The sequence below is a fragment of the Girardinichthys multiradiatus genome, unplaced genomic scaffold, assembly GCF_021462225.1.
Source record: "Girardinichthys multiradiatus isolate DD_20200921_A unplaced genomic scaffold, DD_fGirMul_XY1 scaffold_59, whole genome shotgun sequence".
Taxonomy (NCBI): Eukaryota; Metazoa; Chordata; class Actinopteri; order Cyprinodontiformes; family Goodeidae; genus Girardinichthys; species Girardinichthys multiradiatus.
The window spans coordinates 10,832-29,151 of NW_025917712.1; the positions used below are offsets into that span (position 1 = coordinate 10,832).

Consider the following 18,320-nt stretch of genomic DNA (forward strand, 5'->3'; position numbering starts at 1 on the left):
TGAGGTGCACATTTAATTCTGCCGTGATTTGGGCAGCCGTAGTTTTATGTTTTCTGGATACAATCCGGGTTAGCACCCGAACATCCCTTTCAGATAGCTTTCTCTTGCGTCCACAGTTAATCCTGTTGGATGTGGTTCGTCCTTCTTGGTGGTATGCTGACATTTATGTTATTAACATTATTATAACGTCTATATTCTTCACGTTATAATCACTTTGTTGATTGAGCTTGAGCGATTCTTCAAAGAAGAATGGAAAAAACTTTCAGTCTCAAGATGCACAAATCTGGTAAAGACACACCTCAAAAGGCTTGCAGTTTTGTGAAAGATGTATTAATGGGGGCAATTGGATATCACACTTTTCAGATTTTATTTGTGAAAACCTTCAAAACAGTGTGCCATATTCCCTCTACCTCTCTGTGTTTTATGTTCTTCTATCACATAACAAAGTTTTTCCTTCCCACTTTGTTTATCTGTATTATTTATTTATTAAAAACCTATAGATATATCAATAATTATATATTAATGTGTTTTGTGGTTTTTATATGTTTGCAAAACATAAAAATGATTAAAAGTTTGAAGTGCGGCGGGATATCGACAATGACGAATGGCATCTAGCCAGATCAGATTTAAGATTCAACATTAAGAAGATGCCCCCAAAAATTGTATAATTAATGGACGTAATATTAGAAGAGAGAAGAATTATGTCTAAATATATAGATATTGCAGAGGTTTCTATCTATTGTTTGTTGCAAGGTTCATATTCTTTATGATCTCAAGTAGTTTTTCGGAGCAGCAACTGTTAATAAAGAAATAGAAAGTAGGAATAAGATAGAAAGCTAGAAGGTTTTTAAAATTTAAATATATGTTATTATGAGTTCTTTTAAATGTATTTAAAAAACGTAATTCTTTTTTAATTTTACGAGGAAAAATAGGATGCTTGTACCTTTTATAGCAGGAAAATAATGTAGTCTTGAGTCTTGGCCACACCCCTACGAACCTATGTTCATATTCGTTCAGATGGCAGCGTCATCTACAGTTTGTCCAATGAGCGCTAATGATTTTGGTGTCGTGGGCGTCTCCCTTTACGCTTGGGCTGCATAGTTTAAGCTAGTGCTTTCGAAGGTGGCACGGTTCGTGGGTGGAAAGCATATATTGGTAAGTATCAACAGTAAAATGTGTAAAATAAATCCCCGACATATTTGCAAGACAATATTAAAAGGTGCATGTTTCTAAGAAGACACGTTGACGATTTTTGTTCGTTATTTGCTTCCATTCCTGTGCTTGAGTCGTTGGTCTTTGCGGAGTTTCGGTAAAGCTAACCTGCTATAGCTAACTGGTCGGAGATACAGTGGGGTCTTGCTCCTGTCTCTTCGACCATTTTGTTATCCCTTAACCAACAGAGCTAAATATCATTTTATAATTGATATATTTGTAGACTTATATATGGTCAATAAAAAACATAGGTTTGATGTCGTTTGTTGTGTTTTGTTTATTAGGAAGCATGCCATTAGCTTGAAACGTTAGGTGAATTATATTTTTTTCTTTTTTGGTCGAGGATAACTGAACCAAAATAAAATGGCGTCGGTTTTATAATTCCTCCGGCGGAACAATTGGGTTTGGGACCGACTGCGTTGCATGAGCTATTTCATGCAAAAGCGCATTGTACGCCAGTAGCTTTTTACGTGCCTACAGTAGATTAGTTCGAGATGATGCCAAGAGTTGGTGAGTTAATGAATGGAACAACAATGGGCATGGTCGCCGTTTCACCGTATTATCTTCTCGGCAGCGTTTAGACCAAATCTCTGCTAAAATATCCCCGAATACATCTATCTTTAACCTGATATATACATGCTTTGCTATTAACGGCAGCACTAGTATTTACCTGACTAGAGTCAGTCATATTAGGCATGTTATGGCTTCACGCGAAGAGGCTTGAAATTTTAAATCCTGACAAACTGGGATTATGTATTTAACTTAATTAACAAGTTAAATGCTGTGACCAAAAGCAGAATATTCATCACAAAATTAGCATATTTTCTTCATTTTTTTTAGATGTTGTCTTGAAACTGTAGGCAAACGTTTGTTGATGTACATTCTATCCATAAATACGAGTTATTTCATTTGTAATAGTACGTTATTTACCCAAAAGGTCACATTCAAAACTGTTTAATGTGATACCTTTATTCTGGTATCATTCTCATTAAAACAAAAAGACTAGGCTGTTTTCTTGTTCAAAGTAAACAATAAGATTGAATCCAGAATTTTAGGAAGAAATTGTAAATCATTGATGTCACTGAAGTCGCCGGTCCGCCACCTTGGGTGTCTCCATATCGCTTCACGCATTTCACAACATTGTAAACTTTTTCGACCATAGATAAGTATCTAGAGTTGTTACAGCCTCCCGATAAGGTCATCTACCTCAAGAAAATTGTGATCAACAAGGTGGATGATCCATATGGATGGCCTATTTGTTTGTTTTGCGCAAATCCGGACAATTGGCCGCACAACTATTTTTTTCATAGCCACCACGTTGGCAAAAATCCATAATAAGTTCAATATTGCCTTTTATTGGATAATTACATAATAGTTATATTACTAGACAATACATTTACAGTATAATGGTCAAGGCGTTGGAGCACGGCATACTGAAGTAGGTCACAGCGCTGGGTGGCAGTGCCCAGCTCAGAATCAACTTGATAAGTTCAAGGTCTTGGCAGACTACTTTTCAGAATATTATTACAGTACAGTACATGTAGGCAAATATTATTTATTTACCTGTCACAAAATGTGCACTGCACACTTGGCCGTCCAAATCTGCCCTCGATATCCGATTCAGCCACAGTAGTCGACGTTGTGTACTCAGTGTTTTCTAAAACAACGAAAACAGGCTGCAGCTGCCACCCAATGCGGCGATTGCGACGTGCAGTCACGTGACTTCATGTTACAACCCCCATTCTTTGAACAATAGCCTTGACAATGTGCGCACAAATCAAATCAGTGGATTTTTGGTGTACGGGTAAAATTATTAGACTTTTGGTTTGACTTAAGCATAAAAAAAAACAAGTTAAACTGTAAAGTAATTACAAATGTAAAAATTTATCTCAAAGGAAACAATCTCTAGGTAAATCAAACTTTTAGTTTTACCCAACTAAAAGTTCAGCATTATACTACAGGGATGCTTTCAACAGGAGTGAAAATAATAATTTTCTCTGGAATTCCCTAACTGTAACAGGAAATAAAAATAGGTTTTTATGGGGATTTTTTACAAACCCAGCAATTGGAAACTGCACGTTACTGGGATTTGATCATATCAATCCTCAGTAGTTTTACTGGCCACACCAAAGTCATTTACTATATCTAAATAAGTTAATTACAGGAAAGTCACTAAGATTTAATGAAAACCCCATCGAGGAAAAAAATATATATAAGCAATGTGTTTTTGGGTGTGTTAACATTTATACTTAATTAAGATTTATCTGCACATTTTTTTTTTGAGGATGAGGTCAGTCTGACACAGTTAGAATATCAGATAAAGTCTGACCCCTTGCTTAAGTCCATGTTCTTGTTTATTATCAACAAGACCAGTGTCAGCAAAACAGAGTTGGGGCCAACTCATGTGTTCCTTAATAATGATTTAATTATATTAATTTAAGTGAGCAACTGGCAGCAATTGACAACTGAAAAAAAGTCGTCCTCTTTCAGACTTAGATTAGTGGCTCTAAGAATTATTTAACAAGTTGACGGCCTTAAACAGTAACATTAAATCAAATCAATAAATGATGTGTCTGTTGTTCATTCAGCTTAGTCTTTACTCACAGTGCCATGATCATTGATTTCCTCTCGCAGAAACAAGCACCAGCTGTGCCATCTCCTTCCAAGAAGACACTGTAAACATTATTCTCTGGACAGTAAAGCCACCCGCTTCACTACAATGAAAATGGTAAAATTGCAATTTTTGTTTTTCTTATCAACCAAATGCTATGTTAAGAATTAGCTAAACAATATACTAGTCTTTCTTTAATTTTCTTAATTAAAGAAACTGTTATCTTGTCACATTTAATTTGCTGTAAAGGTGCCAGCAGGTGGTCATTCCAATATGCCTTGAATTTCATGTATATGTGGAAATTGGCTTTAGATTGTTTGTGTATGCACTCAGCTTTTGTGGTCACTGACATTTGAATCTTGCCTTTAACATAATGGCAAATTAGCCAGTCTTTTAAGTCAAAGTTAAGTCCTAAAACAAAAAACAAATCTAACTTAAAATCTGCAGAACCTTGGAAATACTGCAGCCTAAATAAACATTTCAGGTAGACCTGGAGGCTGTTGCATAAAGCAGGATCAGCAAATATAGTTCAATAACTGTTTGCATTAGCTTGGCAGGTGTTGAGGTCTGTAACAAGCTTATGGTAAAAAATACAAAGAGAAAATATCTAGGATGTTTACATTGAGTTATGTTTTGCTCTTTTAAAGGCAGTAATACCAAAAGCAATACAGTGAAACCTCTGAATATAATTTTTTTCCAACATGGCCATTTTTAACAAAATATAATAATTATATATTATAGCATTGCTAGAAGCATTGCATAGTAAATTACCAGAGAAACAATAAATAATGACAACACAGTTTCTTTGGGAGAACCACCTGTTTGTCATGAATAATTGATGGCTTTTTTTGTTTTACAACTTGGACCAACAACTTTCATTATGGCTTAAGGACAGATATCTGGTGCGTTCTCCATCCTAGAGGTCCCAAAACCCAACACAATAGTGAGAAATTGTGGCATCACTGCTTTCCGTACTACCTGCCTAGAAGCCCTGGCAGAGATTGCATCACAATCTCCAGGCTTGCAACTGAAAGCAAATTGTTTCATTATCAATTGCAATACAAAATGCTAAGAAAAGTCACATATTATTGTTATTCTATAGAGTTACGTTGTGTGAGACCACTTCGTTTGCTATGCACAAGAGCCTTGCACTTTTTGGAGCATTGCACAAACCTCTCTGATGGCTGTTGGTTGTGAGCACCACTACCCTCGGCTCATTTGTGTGTCAGGTGCAGGAAAAGTAGGGAAAACGACACATGAGAAAGAGCGCGCACACAGCAGCAGCACCTGGACCATACAGTATACTGGCACGACAAAGTCAGGGTAGAAAGGGGCATGCAGAGTGCTGGCTTGCGTCCTGGATTATGCTCTTACTAATGGAAAATTTGTAATTGAAGCTCCCGTTATTATTTGGCAATATGTGTATTCAAATTTGTTCCCATTGAGAGATTTCACTGTAATTCATTTCTATATACTTACATCAGATAATCTGTTTAGTGGATGTTGATGCAAGTTAGTTTCTACTTGCCATGCTTTTTTTTTTTTTAAGAGCCCCTGAAGTTTTTCTTCATTAATTTACTACCTTGTCTGTTTTCAACCCTAGCCTCCCCCTGTGCGCCATAGAGCAATGCGTGTCTTCATGAACGGGGATCGCCACGTTATGGCCAAACATTCTGCCATCTATCCAACTCAGGAGGAGCTGGAAAGTGTCCAGAACATGGTGTCCCACACAGAGCGTGCTCTTAAAGCCGTTTCTGACTGGCTGGATAAAGAGGAAAAGGGAACTTCTAAGTCTGAATTTGAAAGCACAGACACTGACAAGGACAGGTCAGGAAATATTAGGCAGTACAGTCCTGTTGGTTACTAGATAATAACAATATAGAGACCTAACTTGTTTTATCTACTTTGTCTTCCAAAAGTGATCAGAAAGATCAGGCCACTCGCACTCTGCGTGGTGTTATGAGGGTGGGCCTGGTTGCTAAGGGTCTGCTATTGAAAGGAGATCTGGACCTAGAGCTGGTGCTACTCTGTAAGGACAAGCCTACCATCAATCTGCTGGAAAGGGTGTATGAAAACCTTGTGACGCAGATACAGGTACGACTGTGACTCTAAGATGCAGAAGATGAAGCAGCAACATTGCTGATGTGTCTACATGCTGTCTATTTTATGCTTAAATCAACTTTAACTTGGGTTCCTTCTGGAACTGTCGTTTCATGGGACTTTTCAATAAACCCTCTGCTACATGCCACAATCCAGTCTTAACCCTCACCACAGCAGTCACCTTATTTAATCTGTTTAGGTTTCCTACCATATTTACGGTAATCTGCTCAAAATATTTCATAAATATGCAAATGAATGGCCTGTCCTATTTCTTCTTTCCAGACAATAACAGAAGACAAATATGTAGTTGCCCAAAACATCCTTGATGCAAGCATCATTGTCCAGAACACAAAGGAGCCCCCTCTCACACTCACAATTCACTTTACATCCCCTTTGGTTCGTGAAGAAATAGAGAAGGCTACTGCTGGAGGTAAGCACCCCCAAACAAGGACTCTCTTTCTTTATTAGTGGTAATCTACTTCCAGCTGGGAGGCCAGGCAGGAAACAAGGCTAGATAGATATTGTTTATTGGGCCTTCAATGGAGCTAGGGGACAAGAAGACCTTCAGATAATAAAACTGTGCTATGTTTATAGCTCTCTAGACACTCTCGTAGTTCCATGTAATGTAATTGTACATTTTTGATGGCCCAATATACAGTAAAGGGCAGGTAGTGTAATTATTGTTAAAGATATGGTTTCTGTTCCCCTTTTAAAGATCAGGTAACCAATGAAATGAAGGCTTACTGAGAATTAACCCAAATACAAAACCACTGAGACCACTGTGTTTGCATGTGTTTTATCATTGATGATGAACGGTTTGCATTGCAGCAAAAATGAGTAGCAAAAGCCCAAACTCTTGGTTTGACCCCATAGTGGGCTGTTAATCGCCTCTGTTTTTTAGCAGGAAAGGTCCATGGTTACAGATAATGACAAGGGGCACAGGAATTTGGCATGGATGACAATTTGACAACAAGTTGTCCTAGCGGTCCATCTTTAGAATCATTGAAATAAATGTTTGGTGTGGAGTAAGGTCTCTGGTTTCTTACTACCTTTTCAGAGCACTCAACAACAGTAAGAATTGAGCCTTGACTTTATCTGTAGCCCTGCAATAACAGTGATGCCCAGTTTGGGCCTTCATTTATTGAGCCATCAGTTTTGCTGCAGTGTGGACTTGTTTTGATACCCACTTTTTGTGCATCTGATAATTTTTGCCTGTGGTTCCAATTCTGATTCTCTCTGTCAAGCCTTCTAGTTTGTCAATTTTTAGGGACGCTGGACCTTTGACCAACTGGCCGCTCTCTGTCTCGGAAGGGGCAAAGTGCAGTGTACCCAGTATATGGGCAAAGGGGAGGGGTTCCACCTCCTGTTAATGTTAGGGGAAAAAAGCATCTGTTTGAGCTGAAAAAACTGTGGAGACATCCTCCTCATTGATACTTTTCTTTTCCATTTTAGTCTAAAAGATGGTTATGCCTTTTTTCATCTTTGTGTTTTTACACAGCTTATGACTTGAGACACAACCCTGGAAGTACGCTGGGTTTCAAGTAGAGATGCACTGATAAGAAATTCTGTGGCCAATTTCCGACCTCAGGTTTTGGAGAACTCCGACCTGCCAGTGTCGATTTTAGCCAATTCCAGTTTCTCCTTAGAATCTAAATGTAAATAAAAAGAGTAATTTAACTGTTTTAACAAAAAAAATATAATGATTTCACAAGAGTACTTTGAGTTGCTGTTATATTAAATCATTCATTCATATATTGTTCCTACACAGAAACCTCTCATGAATGATGATTATTTATATTAGGTTGAAAGGTGACATCAGAGAGCTGTTGGTGTTTCACAGCTCAGCAGTTGGCAAAGATTTCACAAAGGTAAAGTGCTAAGAAGATGTTTTAAGCTGCCTTAAGCATCTTTCATTAGCAATTAGCATGGTTAGCGTCTAAGTATGTATTCCCTTTAAAGTTGGTAGACCGTTCTCTGAACAGTGATATTTCCAACGCAGCCAATGATTTGAAATCCAACCTGTTTCAAAGCAATTATCTGAAGGATGAAACGGCAAAATTATGTTCTAAAACGCTCAGCTTCCTGTTTGTTGACATCTAACTTCCTGTTGTGGCATCATTCGAGAAAAGCTGAGAAGCTATTTAAAGTTTCCCCTTGAATAGCTTTTGTGTGTTTTTTCAGACTACATTTTTTAAATACATCAATACGATACTGGAAAATGGGCACCTTTGAGTCTTCACTCACTAATAACTTCCACACCAAAGAGCAGTATTAGTCAGATTTGGTAGTAGTTGGTATGATGAGGTCATTGACTTGAAAAAGACTGAATGTTTAGTTCCCGACCAGTGGTGAAGCGTCTGATTCTGGCCACTGGGCAATTTCTCAATGCTTCTCTAGTTACAGGGGTCTTTTTTTTTGTGTGTGTGTTGGGGGGGACTGTAAAACAATATTAACTGGGAAGTTGAAAGCTTTGAGTGGTTATCCAGTGGAGGGATCCCCTCCCCTTCCCCCTTCCTGCCTGTGGTTTGGGAAGGCTGCCTGAGTTCCCCCTGGCCGGCTGACAGAACTCCCCTTGGTCAAACTGTACCTTGTCTTCTTATTCCACCTGCCAATAGAAACGCTTTCAGTCATCGAGCCCCCGGATGTTCTGGACAGGCAGAAATGCCTAACTGCCTTGGCATCTCTACGCCACGCTAAGTGGTTCCAGGTTTGAATCTTGTCTTTATTTGTCTCTAAAACAGATGTAGCTTTGACTTTGGTTTTATGCTCTTTGTTCTTATATTAATTTCAGATATATTTTTCTTTTGTATTTCCTCCTTTGAGGTGTATTTCCTATAGTATAATTTGATGACTTGTTGATTCTTAGGATATGTGTTTCATCACACGCTTCAGTTGCTTTGCTCACTTTACAGGTTCTCTGTCAGTAACATTTCTTCCAGTAAAAATGGTTGCTTTTAGCTCTAGGTTTAATTAGTTTTGTCATTTATCGTTGCTTTCGTTTAACTCAAATCCAAACAATCTGCAACTAATAGCCATGCATCCAGGTGCAATATTTCTATAATATCATTGTTGCTGTGAATGAGTTGTTTTCTTACATGTAAATATGCAAGCTACCTTTAGAGCACGTTTTGCTGCCCCATGTGATAATGTAAGCCAAACCGTTAGATGTGGTTAACCGTGTTTTATTATTCATAGAACGGTTGGCTGTGTCACCTTTGGCTTTACATGCTGTAACAGTCAGTGCTTCATCTCAGCAGCTTGTAAGTTTAGAATATGTGGCCTCATCATTTTCTGCTCCTCTGGCTGCTTTTGTTAGTGTTTGCCACAAAATCAACAGGAATATTGCACCTTGAGTCATTTCTAGGTATTTCAGTCTCTAACTTCACCACGACCCCTTAGAGTGATGGCACATGTTTGCACAGCCTTTTGTAATGGTTTACTTGTTTCTCACATTAGCCTAGGATTGAGTTTGAGATGCTTTTATTTACTTATTTTCTTCTGATCTTTGTTAGCTGCATGTTTTTCCCCACAAAAGAACTTGTTTACTCCTGATAACTGCACCATCAGTTCTTTTTTTTTTTTTTTTTATGTACATAGTTATGTGTTCATGATCATCAAATATTCTAAAAGAAACAATTCTTTAATATCTGGGGATATTTTCCATAATTACAAAACTAGACTGTAATAGTCTGTGGCTCCATTTTTATGTGGGTGTTTGTCTTGCTTTTCCCACATCGTTCTCTCTTCTTGACTAATATTGTCCACCTCCCTTCTTGCCCTACCCCCACTCCTGCTTGTGTTTCCAGGCCAGAGCCAATGGGCTGCGTTCCTGTGTCATTGTAATCCGGATCCTAAGGGACCTGTGCGCCCGAGTCTCCACATGGGCCCCGCTTCGTGGCTGGGTAAGTTAATGAACCCAGTTTTCATTATAATATACATTAGGGCCGCCCTTCTTGCCAAGGCAATATCAGTTGTGATATTTGCCTAGTTTCTTCTTCCCTCTCTTTCTCATCTGTGCTTTAATCTCTCTGGGACCTTTAGCATTTTGGGTAATGTCATTTATGTCCAGTGTGAGCGTCTGCTGCCGTGATACTCTGTCCAACTGGCTAAATATTACAATCCCGTGTAAAGTGCAAGTTCACAACACTTAAAATATTTTAACCAACAATTATTGCACTCCAAACGGTCCTTTGTGATGTATATCACACACACTGATACCTGGCTGACGATATATGATACATTGTGCAGTCTTGCAGAATTTTATTTTACCTCTTGAACGTTTTGTGTTATAACCATAAACTTCAAAGTGTTTTATTTGATAGACCAGTCGGTTGGTTTGCATAATGTTGAAGAGGAAGGCAATGATAAATGGTTTCAAGCTTTTTTATTTTTTTACCAAACATAAATATTTAAGTGTGATTCGTATTCATACCCCCTTACTCTGACACCCCTAAATTAAATCGATCGTCACAAACTGCATTCTGAAGCCATCCGCTTAGTAAATGGAGTCCAGTTTTGTATAATTTAATCATAGCATAAATCCCAGCTGTTCTGTGAAGGAAACATAGGCAGCATCATGAAGACCATAGCAGACAGGTCAGGGAGAACGTTGTGGAAAAGTTTAAATCAATGAACAATTTCCCAAGCTTTGAACTTCTCACAGAGCTCTATTTAGTCTGTCATCTGAGCATCAGTCGGAGAAGAAGCCATGAGACCTACGGTAACTGGTAAAGCTGCAAAGATCCAAAGCTCAGGTGGGAAAATCTGTTGACAGGACAACTATTAGCTGCACATTTAAGAAATTTAGCATTTAATGAATGGCCATAAGAAAGCCAAGATAAGTGCTCTCATGTTGCTTCAAGCATTATAGGAGACACAGCAAATCTTTGGAGAAAGGTGCTATGCTAAGATGAAACCAAACTAAACTCTGTTCTATTTGCAAAATGCAGTTTGGAAAAAAAATTCACATCAGCCAAACACACCATCTTATAGTGTCCTGTGATAGTGGCAGCATCATGCTGTTGATGGGAAGAATGAAGACGCTAAATACAGGGCAGTCCTGAAGAAAACCTGCTCACGGCTGCAAAAGACCCCAGATCAGAACTTCAATGATGTTTAGATCACAACATGTTCATGTCTTACAATGGCCCAGTCAAAGTCCAGACCTGAATCTTAAGAATCGTTGACAATACTTAAAGTGATGTTCTCAGATGCTTATAGTCCAATCTGCTAAGCTTGAGGTATGTTGTGAAGATGAATGGGCAAAACAACAATCTCCAGATGTATAAAGCTCTATTACATAAACTTCCAATAAAATGCATTAAAGTTTGTGGTTTTTAGGTAAATGTGAAGAAGTTCTCGGGCTGTGAATATTTTGGGAGGCACTATACATAAAAATAAATAAATATGAAGCATGTAGTTTAAGATGTATAATTCTAGGATGAGGGAAAAACGACAACGCAGCACTGTTACATTTGTAACACAGTTTCTTTCTTCTGCTGCACAGCCACTGGAGCTGATCTGTGAGAAGGCAATTGGGACAGGAAACAGGCCCATGGGGGCAGGTGAAGCTCTGCGGAGAGTTTTAGAGTGTCTTGCTTCAGGGATCCTTATGGCAGGTATGTGAAAAGCGTCTGGGCATCCTCTCAAGATATATCTGCAATGGTTCAAAATACAATTCTAAATTGCCATTTTGCAGATGGTCCTGGAATTTATGATCCATGTGAAAAGGACCCCACGGATGCTATTGGTCATTTGAATCAGCAGCAGAGAGAAGACATCACATCGAGTGCTCAAGTGAGTTCAGTAAAGTTGTTTGTGAATAATTCAGATAGTAAATCATGTTATTTACAAAAACTCTGCCTCTCCTACTGTCAGCATGCTTTAAGGCTGTCAGCTTTCGGACAGCTTCACAAAGTACTTGGGATGGACCCACTTCCGTCAAAAATGCCCAAAAAACCTCGCAGTGATACCCCTATTGATTACACAGGTACATCACCCTCTTCAATTGGAAGTTTACAATTATGACTGTTGATCTAATTTTGTTGTAATGGGGTAATTTATTGTGTTGTTTAGTGCAAATCCCACCCAGCACAGCATATGCCCCACCTATGAAAAGGCCTATAGAGGAAGAAGAAGGACCTGATAATAAGAGTCCAAACAAAAAGAAGAAAAAGCTGCAGAAGAAATGTACGTGTTCCTTTAGCACTTGGATGACTAGATTCACTATTTATATACTTTTAAAGGTGCACTGATGTTCTGGCAGTAAAATAGCTAAATCCTTTCTTGTTTTGTCCCAAAAGCTGCAGAAGAGAAGGCTGAGCCCCAACAGGTTATGAATGCCCTAATGAGGCTGAATCAGCTGAAACCAGGTCTTCAGTATAAACTGATATCCCAAACTGGTCCAGTTCATGTTCCAGTATTTACTATGGCTGTGGAGGTGGACAAAAAGACATTTGAGGCTTCTGGGCCATCCAAGCGTACTGCCAAGCTGCACGTAGCTGTCAAGGTGAGCAGAGCATTTAAAGGACCATCCTAAATGTGTTATTTACCTTGATAGTTCATACTAGGCAGTCTTTCAGAAAGATGAGCCAAAAGCTTGACTTAGGAGACAAATATTGCTGTTTTTATCTCAATCAAAGTGAATGTTTCGGGTGAGTTTAGGTACTGCAGGACATGGGCCTACCTACTGGGGTGGAAGTGAAAAGTGCTGAACCAGCTGTGAAATTGGAAGAAGTGGTAGTATCAACCACTGCAGAGGAAGTAAAGCCTGCAGCAACATCTACTGAATCTTCCACTGCTGCCACCGGAGCAGCTGGTGTTTCCTCTGAATCTACCGAGGTAAGCTTCAGACGATGACATTTGGACGGCGTTAAGGTTTAATATTCAGAGCTATCATTACCTGTCTTCTCTCTCGTCAGACTGCTCGCCAGCAGGGACCAATTCTGACAAAACATGGCAAGAACCCTGTAATGGAGCTGAACGAGAAGCGGCGGTGCCTCAAGTATGAGCTCATTTCAGAGACGGGCGGCAGTCACGACAAACGCTTTGTCATGGAGGTGGAGATAGACGGGCAGAAATTCCAGGGCACAGGTTCAAATAAGAAGGTGGCGAAGGCGTATGCAGCACTGGCAGCCTTGGAGAAACTTTTTCCTGAAGGCTCTGTTCCTGAGCCTGCTAAAAAGAAGAAGAGCCCACCCATGGTGAGCATCCTGCATGTTGCCTTGCAAAAGCATTTATGGTTCTTAAACTTTTCCAAACTTTGTCGCCTTACAGCCACAATTTTAAGTCTTTATTTTTTTTTACAAATAAAAGTGGGAAAAGTGTTGTGTGCACATTTGTATTCATCCCTGAGCGAATATGTAGATATTTGAAATCAATCATCTTTCTCAACCATGTTTGCACATCTAGAATTGGAAATTCCTCCCCATTCTTTGCAGAATAGTTAACTCAGTCAGGCTGGATGGATGGAGAGCTTCTGTAAAAAGCACTTAGTCTCACCACTAGTTATCATGAGTTTTTCTCTGTACTTTGACTGAGCCATTCTAACACATGAATATGATTTGATCAAAACCATTCTATAGTAGCTCAGGGTGGATGTTTTTTGGTAGTCCTCCCTGGTAGGTGAACCTCCACCCTAGTCTCAGGTTTTTTGTCAACTCGTGATGGGTGTTCTTCCAGGATGATGTGTTTAGCTCCATCCATCTTGTCTATCCCTGCTGAAGAAAAGCATTCTTGCCACCAACATGTTTGAAACTGGGGATTTTGTATTCGGGGTGATGCGCAGTGCTAGTTTTACGCTGCTTGCAGTGTTTTGCAAGGTCAGTTTTAATTTCATCAGAGAACCTTCTTTCACTTGTTTGCTGTGTCTCCTATATGGCATAGTTTTCCCATCTACAGATTCTCCCACCTGGGCTATGGATCTTTGCAACTCCTCCAAAGTCACCATGGGTCTAATGCACCACTTTTCCCTTTTCTTTTTTTTTTGTGAAATAAGAAAAGTAAACCATCCACAATTTCTCATAATTATGCCGTACATTGTTCTGATCTATCACATAGAATCTCAGTGAAATAAGTGAAAAAAAGTGTAAAGTCAAAGGGGTTAGACTACTTGCAAGGGCACTGTAAGAAAACAGGTTACACTTGTTGACTGCAGGACAGAGGGGCATTTTGCTTTTCTGGTTTATTTTAAAATATTTTTATATCCTCTTAAGCACACATTTGGCATGATGGGAGGTGTGGATGCTGGTGCATTGAGAGGACGAGGTCGTGGAAGAGGCAGAGGCTTCAATAACGGCGGAGGTTACGGCCAAGGAGGTAGAAACCTACATTTCTACTTTTACAGACTTGACTAACAGGGCTGATGGAGTTTATATCGGCGCACTAAATGTGTGCTTTCCTCTCAGGTGGCTTTGGAACATATGGATATGGGAACAACACTAACTCTGGCTACAGTGAGTATTTATTTATTTCCCTCTAATGTTGCTGTGCTTGAGGTTACTGCTTCCTGTATCAAATGTCTTTTTATTGTTGATGAAAGTAAAATAAATAAGGTCGACCATTGTGTTGGCAAAGATGTTCTTGTGTCCTTTAGCTTCTTGCAACTTGCCAGAGCTCTTGAAATCTATGGGGGGGGGGTGTAAACGGTTAGTGTAAAAGCTCCTTGATACCTTGCTGGGATTATCCTAGCTGAGTGATTTTACATTTCTCTGCTTTAAGCCACAGGGTTGAATTGGTTTTTGACAAGCCTTCTCTTATGAGTTTCCCTTTCTTCATTCTGGCAGCCTGATTTGAAGACTGACCTACCTGAGCGTGACAGGAGCAGAGAAATCTAAAAAAACAAAAAAAAAGAACAGGCCAATTAAAAAAAAAAGCAGAATTTGACCTAACACGGCCTGCCATTATCAAGGCAGAAGAAAAATTTCAAATAATCTAATTTTGATTTTCTTTTCTCCCTTCTCTGCCCTGTCTCACTCTTTAGGTGACTTTGTCTCAGACTACTATGGCTACCCCGAGTTTGCGACATAGAACTCCCCAGTCTTAGAAAAATAAAACAGTCCTGTTGAGAGGATTTGAATGGACAAAATACTCAGTAGTGTTCCAGCAGGACCATAAAGTCCCATCACCATCAAGTCCACAAGCCTGGGAATAAATGACTCCTCCTAACCTGTCTTGCCAATACCACTTGTCACACCCTGCCACCTTGGGGAGATGATCTTCCACTGCATGCATGCAGCCATTAAGATGCCCTCTGTCCTGTCAACCTGCTGTGGATGAACCTGAACACCTGGACCTCCTCAAACCTCAGGGCCAACTTGGCTCAGTGTCTTCTCATAATTATGACCAGTGGGAGCTGGACAACATACTGCCTTTAGGGACATCTCTGCCTCCCAACTTTTAAATAGACAACTAGTGTTTTTTGGTTTTTTTTATTGCCTGATTTGTATTGGCAGTTGACAAAGATGAACAGAGGTTGTTTGCATTAAATTTGGGCTCCGACTGGATCGATATGATGATCTGTTTATGGGAGGATTCCTTACTCCAGCTGTTTTTATATGTTCTTTTTATTAATAAATGTTGCATTCATGACTGACTTAGTTATTCATTGCAAGTTTACAACACACACAAGATGCTACCATCTAAATATTGTACCTGTTTTAAGACTGCTATGCTGTCATCTCTAGATTACTACGACAATGGTGGAGCAAATGGAGGAGCTGGGGCATCAAGCAGCCTTTCAGGTGGCCTGTTCAGCTCCACAGAAGCACCAGCTCCAGGCTCCTATGGTTCTTATTACCAGAATGAAGGCTGCTACGCTGCCCAAGCTGCCAACAAAATGCCCAAAAAGAAACCCCCAGTGCTGAAGGGTGGGAAGTCAAACATTCCAGGTCCCCCTAGGGGACCAGCAGGACCTCCAGGAGGCTATCTTTTAAACGTCTCTGCAGGGCAGGGGTCATATAACCAGTATGGGCAAGTAAAGAAGAGTTTCAACCAGAACCAGGGGGGTATGGGTGGTTATTCCTACAGCACTGCCTACCCAAGCCAGGTGGCAGGAGGTACTGTCCCTGGAAGTAACCGGGAATACAGTTACGAAGGTGAGGATTTTTTTCAGTTTTAAGCTTGAAACAAAAGGTCCCTACACAGTCTAGAAAAGTTTGGAACTTTAGTATTTTCCTGTTATTGAGTATGGAAAGAGACCGTATGGAAGAATATTTGTACTTCCAGACTTTATTCCCCATTCTACTGACTATCTATTCATCTTTCATCTATCTGTTTCTCCATCATCCATCTGTCCATTAGGTCTGTTCAGCAATCCATTTATCAGTTTGTCTACCCACACATCATTCTTTCATATCAGTTATCCCATCAGTCCTTCGGTGTGTCCATCCATCTACTTGTGCAGTATGTTTAAAACTTCCAGTCTGCCAAGTATTGACCTATGAATACAGCCCCAATATGGCAGTGGTATTAGAACAATAGATGAAAGAGGGATTTGAGCACTGGAATTCTTAAAACGGCACTTGAACAATGATTTGCCCTGCAACATAAAATGTTCCCTCATGCCTCCTTGTTGAATTATCACTTTTGCATGCTATTATATAAAGAAATATGCACTAATAAAATACTCAAAGCCCTTCTGCAATCTGTACAATAAATGGAAATAAAAACTAAATTAGATAATGTATGAGAAATGTCAACACTAATAATAAATAGCAGTTACTTTGCACAAAGCTACAAAAAAAAAAAAAAACTACAAATGTATTGAAATGTACTCAAAAGAAAATGTCAGTCACTTTCTGTATTTGTTGCTAATAGATCACAAAGTTTAAATTTAAGCTGGTTGCAAAAATGTGTTGTGCTGTTGGGAGACGTTACAAAGTAGGCACAAGCCTACAAAGCAGAATGTGTCAAAACAAAACTTTTATTTTTAGCAATGATTGTTTATGTAATTGGAAGCGAATAGAAAATGAAACATTTGATTAATTGCACATTAACCTTTTTGTCCATTGATTTAGTTGTTTCTCCCATCCAATCACGATCTTCTATCCCATTAGACGCTGTTTACCCAAGCATTTGTATCCATGTGTACTGCCACTGTGGATACGTCTCCTATAAGTTCTAAACTTTATATTTATTCTTACACGGCCATAAATGACTGAGAATTTATTTTGACTTAAAATAAATGTGCAGGAACCATAATCACAATTCAAGTTCTTCTCCCATTTTTATATTGTTTCCAGGCTTCAGTCACCAATCCGGTTACTGTGCACAGGGAGGTGTCAACCAGGGCTTCGGCTCCAACCACACTCCGTACCACAGCCCAGGCTTCGGCAGGGGTGACGGCAACATGAATTACCAGTATAGATAGGCTGTTACCACTCTGTCTGTAAATCACCGGCACCCAACACCCCGCATCAGTGTCTCAGCCCTTCTCCAAAGAGAGTGATCAAAGACTTAGGGCTCTTTTGCCTTTTCCATTTTTCTATGTGCTTTTGGATTTAGATGTAGCACATGTCGGCACACTTTGAGATTTGTGGACTTTTTAAATGTCAGAGCTGAGTTGTGGTTAACATTAGTGGTCTGTTTCAGTTGTATGATCAGTTCTACATTTTGTTTCTATTTATTTTATACGTTTTTGCTCCTGGCACTTGCCACTAAACATAAAGACTGATGCCACAAATTTATTTTATAGTCCTGACTTCAATTTCCTTTTAATGGCTGGAAAAATGTGAGATGGGTAAAACAGAAATATTGTTTAACCTTTTTTGATTTGATTACTTTGCTGCGCTTTGTGGTAACATTAAAATGTACCTAGCGGTGGTTGTGATTTTTGGCTATTTTTGTTATTTACCTGATGTTATGTGATGATTTCACCATCTGATTTTTCAAAGATAACTGGGGACATTTATTCTGCTGTTAAATCAATATCTCTGCTCAATGTAGCTTTTAAACTGGGTGGGGTTTACTCTTGTTAATGTGTAACAGAGTGTTTGTTATAATAAATTGTTTTTATTTTGAATTAACTGTTCTGTTTATACATTTTGGTATTTGTCTTGTTAATAAGGTAAGGTAAGTTCATTTATATAGTGCTTTTCCAGCAACAAGACACTAAAAGCGCTGTACATACAATTACAATACAATCACAAAGCAAATAAACACAGATACAAACACAGAAAAACAAATCAAATGATAAAATCAAACAGAGGTAATTTAAAAAAGTAAAATAAAATGATGGGACAAGAAAATGAAAGGAAAATTGGACTGAAAACGCAACTAATCATGCCTAGATGGCACAGTCAAAGGCCGCTCTAAACAAATAAGTTTTTAATCTTGATTTAAAGCAACTTAGGGTTTTGGCGCTTTTACAGTTAGTAAGCATCAACTAATAACCTGTGTG

The 18,320-nt window shown here is 39.1% G+C and overlaps 1 protein-coding gene across 2 annotated transcripts; it reads left to right on the plus strand.

Moving 5' to 3' along the window:
• Positions 1–1,092: 1,092 nt before the first annotated feature.
• Positions 1,093–17,942, plus strand: LOC124865251 (interleukin enhancer-binding factor 3 homolog). 2 transcript variants are annotated; one of them, XM_047360211.1, is made up of 18 exons: positions 1,093–1,155; positions 3,847–3,940; positions 5,427–5,650; positions 5,743–5,917; positions 6,206–6,353; positions 8,539–8,630; positions 9,730–9,825; positions 11,430–11,541; positions 11,622–11,719; positions 11,801–11,912; positions 11,999–12,112; positions 12,226–12,431; positions 12,587–12,763; positions 12,844–13,125; positions 14,137–14,239; positions 14,329–14,376; positions 15,607–16,017; positions 17,164–17,942. In XM_047360211.1, the coding sequence occupies exons 2-18, from the start codon at positions 3,932–3,934 to the stop codon at positions 17,289–17,291; spliced, it is 2,535 nt and encodes an 844-aa protein (XP_047216167.1). In that variant the 5' UTR covers positions 1,093–1,155; positions 3,847–3,931; the 3' UTR covers positions 17,292–17,942. The 2 variants fall into 2 exon arrangements, with proteins under 2 accessions (XP_047216167.1, XP_047216169.1); XM_047360213.1 differs by lacking the exons at positions 15,607–16,017; positions 17,164–17,942 and adding an exon at positions 14,904–15,511 and having other exon boundaries at positions 1,095–1,155.
• The last annotated feature ends 378 nt before the right edge of the window (positions 17,943–18,320 follow it).

What these genes read in the sequence shown, in the direction of transcription:
- LOC124865251 (XM_047360211.1), top strand. An exon ending in ACATCACATCGAGTGCTCAA is followed by an intron (nt 11,720 to 11,800) that starts GTGAGTTCAGTA and finishes TCCTACTGTCAG; the next exon opens with CATGCTTTAAGGCTGTCAGC. An exon ending in CGGAGGTTACGGCCAAGGAG is followed by an intron (nt 14,240 to 14,328) that starts GTAGAAACCTAC and finishes CTTTCCTCTCAG; the next exon opens with GTGGCTTTGGAACATATGGA.